This window comes from Odontomachus brunneus, unplaced genomic scaffold (assembly GCF_010583005.1).
Source record: "Odontomachus brunneus isolate Ranch 3 - 2012 unplaced genomic scaffold, Obru_v1 Obru_scaffold_001, whole genome shotgun sequence".
In the NCBI taxonomy this organism is placed as follows: Eukaryota; Metazoa; Arthropoda; class Insecta; order Hymenoptera; family Formicidae; genus Odontomachus; species Odontomachus brunneus.
This window is the reverse complement of record NW_022639451.1, coordinates 2650309-2661243: the sequence shown is the minus strand read 5'-3', so window position 1 is coordinate 2661243 and position 10935 is coordinate 2650309. Positions and strand designations below refer to the sequence as shown.

General features: G+C 37.3%; 1 protein-coding gene across 2 annotated transcripts in view; it reads right to left on the bottom strand.

The window, feature by feature from the left end:
* Positions 1-10935, bottom strand: part of LOC116844891 (agrin-like) — an 853814-nt gene that overhangs the window by 22689 nt on the left and 820190 nt on the right. For both annotated transcript variants that reach the window (XM_032817052.1, XM_032817137.1), the window contains 3 exons: positions 4061-4400; positions 1838-2065; positions 587-1212 (listed from right to left, as the gene is read on the bottom strand). In XM_032817052.1, the coding sequence (XP_032672943.1) occupies positions 587-1212; positions 1838-2065; positions 4061-4400 (1194 nt within the window). The remainder of the gene's footprint in view (positions 1-586; positions 1213-1837; positions 2066-4060; positions 4401-10935) is intronic.

Genomic DNA, 10935 nt, shown 5'->3' with positions numbered 1-10935 from the left:
GAGCATTGAAAGACAAACGGCCGCGATACAACGAGAGACACGATAAAGTCATTTTGCAGCATGACAATGCTCGACCTCATGTTGCGAAAGTGGTCAAGACATACTTGGAAACGTTGAAATGGGAAGTCCTACCCCACCCGCCGTATTCTCCAGACGTTGCTCCCTCTGACTATCACTTGTTTCGATCAATGGCACACGGCCTGGCTGACTAGCACTTCCGGTTTTATGAAGAAGTAAAAAATTGGATCGATTCGTGGATCGCCTCAAAAGATGACCAGTTTTTTTGACGCGGGATTCGTACGCTGCCCGAAAGATGGAAGAAAGTAGTGGCCAGCGATGGACAATACTTTGAATCATAAATGTATAACCAGTTTTTTACAATAAAGCCTCGAATTTCGGAAAAAACGGCGGAAGCAAAGTTGTACACCTAATAATTAATTTTAATTTTAAGGTTCCAACTTTAATTTTAAGTAACGCACTTGTATTTGCGGTGCAAGATCCAAGATTAGTCGTCCAAAGACTATTCGGTAAAGAGATTCGTACGACGCTTGGGTGCTACGATAAAGCCACTGCTCTTTGTACTTACAGATCTCACAGTGCTCGCCGGTTCTGCCAGGCGGGCATTTGCACACGTATCCTCCCTGCGGCAGGATGTCGCAGGTGGCGCCGTGCTGGCAGGGCTCGCCGATGCACGGGTCCAGCGACTCCTCGCAGTTGCGACCGGTGAACTGCGGCGGGCATATGCACCTGTAATCCGGCGGCTCGTACTTCTCCACTGCGTAATTGCCATGCTCGTAATTGTTCTCATATTCGAACTCGTAGTCGTAGTCGCACTTGTTGGTGGCGCAATGTTTTCTCGCGCTCCTTTTGGATCCTTTCCCCGAGTCCACCGAGGTGCAATGGGTACCCCTGCACCTGACGATGTTCACCCCGCCTTTGTTGCCGTTGCCACCTCTGTTCCTGCCTCGACCTCTTTTCTGCAACCTCCTGCACTCCCGGCCGTTGCAGAGGTCCTCCTCGAAGATCGGCTGGCACGTCGCGCCGTTTTGGCAGGGCAGATTGGCACACGCGTTGTCACCGCACTCCTTTACACGATAGCTCTCGAGCACGTCCTTGTCACGGCCCACGTGGAGGTCCACGTGGATCCGGTTGATCTTTAGCTTGCGTATGCAGCCGAGCAGGCCGTGGTTGGTGCCGATATTGTCATAGACTCTATTGACAAATTCGTGGTCTCGTTAGTGTCTCCGGCTTGGAGTCGTTAACTTTGAACGCGATTCGCGATGCTTGAGGAATTAACCCTTTGCGCTCTTTGTGTCGGCGCCTTTCGGGTTTTAAGTCAGTTTCAAACTAGTGGTAGTTGGTTTAGATAGAGATTTAAAACCTTGCAGGCTCAGAAAGAGAATTCGCGATGCTTGAGGAATTAACCCTTTGCGCTCTTTGTGTCGGCGCCTTTCAGGTTTTAAGTCAGTTTCAAACTAGTGGTAGTTGGTTTAGATAGAGATTTAAAACCTTGCAGGCTCAGAAAGAGAAAGGATTAAAGAACGGCACAAAGAGAACTCACTGTTACTAGACACTTTGAGACATTTTGAAGAGTATTTAACATCTAAAGATTTATCGTCTATCATAATTAAATTGAAATCATTTTCAATTGGCGATGAAAATGAACGTTATATATTTCAGTTATAGAGCGATTAAAATGTTATTTAATGCGCTTAATTTAATTAAAATTAAATTATAATCGTGCGTTAAGTTAAATTAAGATTGCGTTGCAGTTGAAAACTATATAGACATACTGAGCAATCCTATTTTAGCAATATCACATTTGCAAGAATATTACTTGGAGTAATTGCTCGGCATATTTCCAATGAAGGTATCTTGATTCAGATCCAAGGATTTTAACATCCCCTGACTCTGCCCGGCCACGTCCTCGCCGTCGTTGAAGATCAGGACTCCGTCTTTGTGGTATCTCTTAGCTGCCACACGGTGGAAGGTCTTCATGGTCACCTTCTCCGGCGACGTGAGTATTACAGGCCCGTTTCCTAAGTTGTATCTGAATTGCACATATCTGGAACACGCGATCAATGATGACCTTTACGGATACATCAGTCCGCTGAATTAGATCGATAACAGAGTACATTTATTTTGTATTCTCTGTCATTGTTCATTTATTTATCTACTTATTTGTACGTGAGATTATTTCCTTTGATACGACAGATATAACGAAAAACGACGAGAAAGTATTAAAAAAAGAAAGAACTTAAGGAGCTATGTAAAAAATCAATTAAGATGCTCAATAAGAAATTAACATTAACACAAATAATTAAAGAAGTTGTAAGGTTCAATGTGGTATTTTTAGCGCGGTGTATCAAAAGGACCACCATACTTGTTATTTATCGAACAAGATTCTATTTTTATGCATTTATTTCATTATTTATAGTTGCATATTCTTCTTGAGGAAAATTTTCCTGAAAATCTATATATTTTGTATACTCTACTATATGTAAAGTGAACTACAAATTTCCGGTAAAACTTTCTTCAAAAAGGATTTTCTAGGATGCAATCTAAATAATAAATATTAATTTCAGACAAAATTGAGGTGGATATACATATACAATATTACAAAGATGAAAAACTATTCTTTCTTCATTTTTCATATTGATGTTTTATTTGTGCAACAATTGATCTGATAGCGATGCACAGTTAATAGAAGGAGACATATAAATGTTTAAATATACATATGTATATGTATCTCGAGTATTACTATAAATTATGAACTTTCTATCGCTGTATTTTCCAAACAGTGCAGCCAATAATTTTGAAATTCGCGTACAATGTTATAATGTGGTATATTTATTTTTAATATCATAATAATTTTCACATCAATTCCAAGGAGCACGCATGAAAAGTACCAATTTTAAAATACCTCAACTCTTTAATGGTCAATCTTTTTCGAATTATTTGAACAGTTTGGTAATATTTCAATTTATATGTAGTGCAAATTTCGACGAATATTTGATAAATTCATTTCACCTTACAACTTCCTTAAGTATACTGAAAAAAAAGATTTGATAATATTCAACCAGCCTGGATAATAATTACTAAATGCTTTGGTGAAATAGTTTCAATTTAATATACAAGTGAATTTAATATATAACCAAATAATTTAGTTTAGTTTAGTAAGTATTATTAGCAAGTAGCTTTAAACCCGTGCCACACTACGGATTGAAGATGGAAGATTACGAATTGAAGATTAACTTCGGTCTTAGCTTGCTTTGTTCTAAAACTGGTAGTTCCAATCTTCAATTCTCAATCCTTTATTTCCAAACTCCGTAATGTGACATGGGCTTTAGCAAGATTTGATATCTTTTACCAACATTTTACTACTTTATGTGGCATGTATTACCAAATAATTTGTTAAATAAAACCATATTGTTTATATAGTAATATACTTTTCACTAAGTTAGACTGACGCAGTAGTTTAGAACATATCTTTTACCAAAGTTTAATAATTATCAAGTTATTTGGTAATTATTACCAGATCATTTGGTACTAATTATCAAATTATTTGATTAGACTAATTTGATTCAACTAATTGAAGATTTTGTCTTACTACTTATTTTATAATTATTGCCAAGCAGTTGGTACTCATTACCAAATATCTGCAACGTTTAATCAAATGCATTAGTTAACTATTATCAGACTTTTCTTTCGGCGCAAGACTGCAAAAATCTACCTTTTGCTATCGAAGAACGAGCCGGTAATTCGATCACCTCGAGATTGTCATTCAAGCGACCAAACGGGATCTAGATGAGATCTAGCTTCCTCGATGAGAGGAGCTTTGCGCTAATGCAAAATGTCGATTGGTCCGCTGTAATCAGCCTGTAGGCCGCCGCCGGAGCAATTCACACAAAGCGACGGCGAAATTAGATCACGCCGTCAACAACGGAAATAATCAGGCGAATCGAGTTACCGCTCGTCTTGCGCCGTGCGATTGTCACAGCCCGCTCAAAGGGCATATTTTGCACGGCGAGAGATCACCGCGTTCACAGGAGCTACCGACCCGTCGACAACGGCCAGTGAGACAAAGTCGCCGGTGCCGTCGTTCTTCTGCTGATTGTACAGTATGATGCCGTTGTCCGCGTATGTTTTGAACTCGACCTCGATGCTGAATTTGTGATACGCTTTCAGCCGGTTCATCCTGACGTAGCTTTTGCCGTCAAAGGAGGGCACCTCGTAATCCCTTTTGTTGATCTCCTCGTCGCACAGCAGTCCGGTGTAATTTGGCCGGCACACGCAGGCGAAAGTCGCGCTGGGTAGGTCGATGCACGTGGAGGTCATGTGACATGGATACGAGAGGCACGCGCGAAATTCCTCGGTCGGTGTCACCGGCACGTAATTGGCTTTGACAGAAAGTTCATTTTCTTTTAATTACGCCGACGTGGGCAACGCGACGGATGACAGGTCGGCTGTGCAGGAAAACGAACGTTAGCAAGGTCGAATGGTACTTCACAATTCTTGCGAGATTCTTCTTTTAGTGTTCAATTAGCACTGTTTACTTCGGTATTCATTGTTATTGGTTCGATCAATTTCGTTTATCTAGATGTTATTTGAATTCCTAAAACCCTAAAAGTGTTCTGTCTGTTATAATTTTTTTCAACTTTATTAAATCGCTAGAATTCAAATAGAATCGTATTCCTTTTTATGATGTAAAAAAAATATTAAATTTCGCTTATTTTTCTGAAAATTATGAGCAAATGATATGCTAAAATATACATGGTAAAATACATCTTTAGAGTTCACTTCTTAATTATTTAAGGTTCTTGAGTTAATCAAAACAATAATATCTTAAATAGAATATCTTATACAGAATATTCTTTATACAGAAATTTATATAATGTTTATACATAATAATACAATTCTTTAGATGCAACAAAACTTAATTTATTGCCATTCTTTCTACGTCCCGACTTAAATAAGGACTTACTGAGAGTCGAAATTTTAATTCTACATTGATCCTGTAAATTCCGTCAAATTCAAAGTGTCAATGAATAATCTCGAGATTTATAAGCTATTGACTTTGCTAAATGCCAAATACAGCAAATGGTTATTTATTGCTGTTTTCTCTGTGTTAAAAAAACCCAAAGAGATACTCGTTCAAGTATTATTTAATATTCGAATTTTTTTCTTTTCTTATTATTTTACCGATTTTTTAATTGTTTAACATTCGATCATCTCAATATATTTTAAAAGAATTTCGTCTTTAGATTGCGAGTCGCTCGAAACAGCCGTGATTCGATGGCAAAGGTTCGAGATTCGATATTCGTTTAAACGTTTTTGAACAAAATGACAATCTAGGGACGCGCGCACGACGCGATCAAAATTGTCTCTTTTCGTCGTCATTTTCCCTTTTATCCGACAAATTATGCTTCGTGGAGAAAATGATAGGAAATAGATAAGCGAATGTAAAATTATTTAATAAGGGCAAATTTAATCGATTGGCATTTTTTACGGCATACGGCTTACGACACCTACTAGACCAGTGCTGGGACTCTGTAACTCGTTATTAACTCGTTATTGGAATTAACGACAGTTTTGTTATCGTTGCGCAACTTTTTTACGGTATACAAACGTTGCTGCGCAACGAAACTGTCGTTAACTCCAATAACGAGTTACAGAATCCAGTGCTGGAATTCTGTACACTGAGAGAAAAGACTGGTAACTATAACAAACTGCATTTAGTTACAGAAATTCATTGAATCCTTAGTAACTAATACTAAATATAATAATAATTACTAAATATTTAATAGATCGGGAGTATGACGTAATTGCATTTACAGTAACATCAATTAAATAATTTAGTAATAGTTACTTAATGTTAAATATTTAATATGAAATATATTACAGTTATGAACAGACATTTGATAATTATTATGAAATCGTTATATCCCATATAATAAAAAATTCAGTAGGTACGAGTTCTATTTTGTTACCAGTAAGTATGTTTTGTTGCAGCACAACGAAAAATTCATTCATTTGCAGCTATTACATCGTTTCAATATCTATTATTACAGATAGTTGGTTGAACCTATCAAAAATTTTGTAACTATTACAAAATCGCTTATTTTGCTCAACTATTCAATAAGTTTTATTTACCAAATATATTCTGGAAGCAAATAAATTTTACTTCTGTCAAATAAATAATTTATTTTACAGAACTAAATTAATTAATAAGTATTGCCATAGCTTTGGCCCGCTATATTTACGTCTATTATTTAGTAGTAGTAACCAAATTTTGATAATATTTATTAAATTCTTCTCTCAGTGTAAGGTCCAGTTCCACAACCTCCGTTTAACTTTCACTACTGGTTAAGTCTCAACAGTGATTGGTTAATTCTGATTAACTCTTCTTAATGCTAAATGCGATTGGTCAAGTTCAATGAAATAATTGGTTAGCTAAGTTAACTAGAGGTTGTGGAACTGGGCCTAACTCGTTATTGGAGTTAACAGTTTCGTTATCGTTGCGCAACTTTTCTACACGGAGAAAAAAGATTTAGTTGAATTAACCAAATATCTGGTCGAATATGAACGATCCAGAAATTCCGATTGAAGTAACTCGAATTCTGTTTAAGTTAACAAGATTTTTGGTAGACTAACCAAACATATCTGGTTATTTAACCAAACATGTCTAGTTAAATAACCAGACATGTTTGGTTAGTCTACCAAAAATCTTGTTAACAGAATTCGAGTTACTTCAATCGGAATTTCTGGATCGTTCATATTCGACCAGATATTTGGTTAATTCAACTAAATCTTTTTTCTCCGTGTAGAAAAGTTGCGCAACGATAACGAAACTGTCGTTAACTCCAATAACGAGTTACAGAATTCTAGCACAGTAGCCCTATTCTGTAACTCGTTATTGGAGTTAACGACAGTTTCGTTATCGTTGCGCAGTTTTTGTATACCGTAGAAAAGCTGCGCAACGATAACGAAACTGTCGTTAACTCCAATAACGAGTTACAAAATTCCAGCACTGAAGCGTAATGCAATGCTCGGTTAACGACAAAAAAGAGTACACGACGCGCGAGCATACTGGGACAATTGGCAAGAAATGTTTACATACACATGTATGTATACATACACATACACATAGGACGCGTTCCACTACACACACATCCCTTTCCATCGGCAATCATCGTAGCTTGTCACAATAAGCGCCGGGCGATCAAACAGTCAAAACGTTCGCGACCTTCAAGGTATCAAATTTACCTTCGTGCCTCACGGACTGTTCCGGGGTTTCTATTCAGTTCCGGGCCGGCAAGCGACACGCACACTACGGACCGCGCTATGTGTCGATACGTTTCTATTATTGCTCCCGACTAAACTATTTCGTCGGTACTTTTGAGACATTTAATTCCCTCGTCCGCATCGCGTTTCTTGACACGTATATTTTCGATCGAACTGTGTCCACGCGAGTGTCAGTAAAAGTGTCAGTACAAGTGCCACGACGGAGCGAATTTCTCCACTGGAATGTTGGGTCGAGAAGCCAGGACGGAGGACGCAGGACGCCGGGCGACGACGCATCAGATATTTTCAAGGTACGCCAAATAATTTGTTATACGAGAAGTTTCCGTTTTTAACGAACGTTTGACGAACTTACCGAGGATTAAGAAATACCCGAGTCGAAATTTAGGCTGGCATTCATAGTTTGTCATGATTTGACATATAATTATAGCTTCATTGATTTATCAATGAATCAATTAATCATCAATCGGTATCTGCATTTATAACGTTATTTCTTACAAGGAACATTAATCCAAATAGCCGAATAATGTTCAATGAATATGGATCTACAAGTAATGATGTTTTCAATCAAAGATATCAAATATGCTATGAATCATTCATACAGCTATGAATACCGGCCTTAGAATATAATTAAATATATAGTATTATATATATGGCAAGTACTGATTTTCATGTCTAATAATGCTTTTCTGGCCGCGAGTACGATTTTGTTAACACGAGTCAACGTCTTTTTTTGCTTTTGTTTAGCCTTTGTTGCTATAAAAAAACCTAGAGTTAAATCGCTATAAATAAACAGCATTATTGGACACATAACTGTTATCTTTGCCTTTCCAGCTTCATATCAGCTCTTTTAAGAGCTACAAATCTCATCAAAACTTGCAGAAAAAAAGAAAAGATAAATTAGGAAGAGATGAGATTAACGTTTTGTTTTCTTCTACTCACATTTATCCACTCATTAAACTTCATTAGATATTATCATCATTTTAAATATAGTTAAATAATTTAACATCTGCTTATCCGATTTAAAAAAAATCCATATAAATTTCGTTCGAATACAGTCATTTCGCCAATTGCCAACCACGCCTACATATTCGTTAGTTAATATATTAACGTATGATAACGCTACGTCTCGCTCATTGTCAATTATAGTATATCTGTAACGATGGGTTATTATCGAGTAATTATCGAGAAATAGTGATTCTGGCAGTTTGTTTTTAGTCGATTGAAAAATATCTTTTGAAGATTCCGGGAGAGCCTCACGTATAAGTAGAACACGTGTTGCTGCCATAATTTCCATAACTTATTCCACCACTTTTCTTACTCTTTTGTTGGAAGGCTTTTGCCTGGACACTTGACACGCGTTTAGCCTTGTACATACTGAACATAGAATAGAATCTTTTAACAGAGATTAGATAGATGGGAGGAATTTGGGGAGACATAGACAACAAAAGCGAGCTAACTTAAAAATAGAGCACAGACCGCTCTGCTGGTGCGCAGTTTAAGTTACGAGGGAGGATAATAGATTAACGGGGAGGAGCGTGCTAAGAGGAGCAACGGGAAGGACACGGGCTTTGTTAAATAATGAATTGTCTGAACCGCGTTCGATAGCCGAGAATTTTTACCTCTTGCTGGTTCCGAGCAAACAATATGAGTTTTCAGAGATTCTCAGGCCGAGCGGTGCAACTATCGTGAATGGCAATTGGCGAGTGTTTATACACCCGTGCACATAATTTTTTCGACATTTCCCTGCGGGGGAGATGCATCGAGGGATTTTGGTAACCGCTTCAAGATCCACTTAAGGTGATGAGATACTAAGGTAAGTGATGAAGACGTCGAGAGAGGTGGAATGTCCGACGATTCATAGACTGATCTAGAGTTCACAGTGATGACTCCATCATTCGGATGTCTTTTCGTGAGCGCGTTTCTTATATAGCCACACTTCGCTAATTTCCAATCACGTGTATTACGTTTGCCAATTAACGTTTTGTTTTCTTCTACTCACATTTATCCACTCATTAAACTTCATTAGATATTATCATCATTTTAAATATTTTTTGAAGATTCCGGGAGAGCCTCACGTATAAGTAGAACACGTGTTGCTGCCATAATTTCCATAACTTATTCCACCACTTTTCTTACTCTTTTGGAAGGCTTTTGCCTGGACACTTGACACGCGTAACAATAACTTCACACTCTGTTCATGAAATATCGAGCAATAATCGAACGGTAGTGATTGTGGCAGTTGATTATCAGCCCGTGGAGGATGTATTTTTGGAGACTCCGGTAGTTTTGTGTATGGGATACGCGTTATGATTTTTTCAAAAGCCATTGCACGTAGAAAAATTTTAACCGTAACCGTAAGATCGTAAGAAACCAATCAGAGTTGATTATTTTCCTTGCGTTCGAGGAATAATCAACTCTGATTGGTCAGTTTTCTTACGTTCTTATAGTTACGATTAAATTTTTTTTTATGTGCAAAGGCCCTAACTGCCAGCACTTCTCTAACTCTTTCGTTGGTAACTTCAAGCTCAGTACTTCTTCGCGATGTTTAGCCTTGCTCTATTAGACGTAATGGACCGAACATAAAGGACGAAGATAGACAAAGTAGAAAAGGCGAGAAAGAGGAAGGATAAATAGGTTGATTGGCTGTGCAAGGAATAGAAACATAGAAAAAGAGTAGACCAACTATAGAGCAAAGGTTGCTTTACTGGGTGTAAAATTGAAACAGCAGGGAAGGGTATTAATACGTCAAAGGGTTGAAGAGAGGATTGAAGAGGGACAGCGGGAAGGGAGAACGAGCCTTGCTAAATAATTAGTTAAGTTGAACTGTCCGACAGATGAAAATTTGTATCTTTTCTAGGGTTTGTATAAACGATGTACGTTTTTATTGAGATTTTCTAATTGGCCAGGTCGACCATTGCGAATGGAAGTAAGCGAGTGTTGGTTCTGTGCATTCAATATATCAGGTGTTTAATTTTTCCATAATTTTCTTTGCGGAGAGTGATCGGGTAGAAAGCGGAAAACAAAGGAACGGCTTTGATTTTAACATTTAATTTGAAAACATTAAAATAAACATCGAATCTCGAATTTTCATTGTAGAATCGTGGCTGTTCCGGGCAGCCTGCAATCTAAGAATCAAATTTTATTAAAATATATTGAAATAAAATCGCGCAGACATTAAATAATAAAAAATAATTCAAATGATTTAAAAAATAGAAAACAAGTTTAAATATTGAATAATATTAAATAATCTCAAATAATATTAAGTATTATATTAGATATTAATTAAATCCTTGAACGAGTGCTTCATCGAGCTTGTCTAACATGAACGAGACAGCAGCAAGCATCGAGGTAAGTCAATAGCTTCCTATATCTTTGGATTCTTCATTGACTTTTCAAGTTCGATGGAATTTGCAAGGTCAACGTTGAATAAAAATTTCGACTCTGGTACACGTATTGAGAAATTTTTTCTCAGCAAAACTTTCTGCACATATCGTTTCTTTGTTCAGATACAATCACATTTTACATAGAAGTATAGAAAAAGAGTAGATTAAAATAATTGGCAAAGCAAAGGCTGCTTTACTGGGCGCAATTTTTGAAAGTTTTAAAATTTTTGTAAAGTTGCCTCTCCCC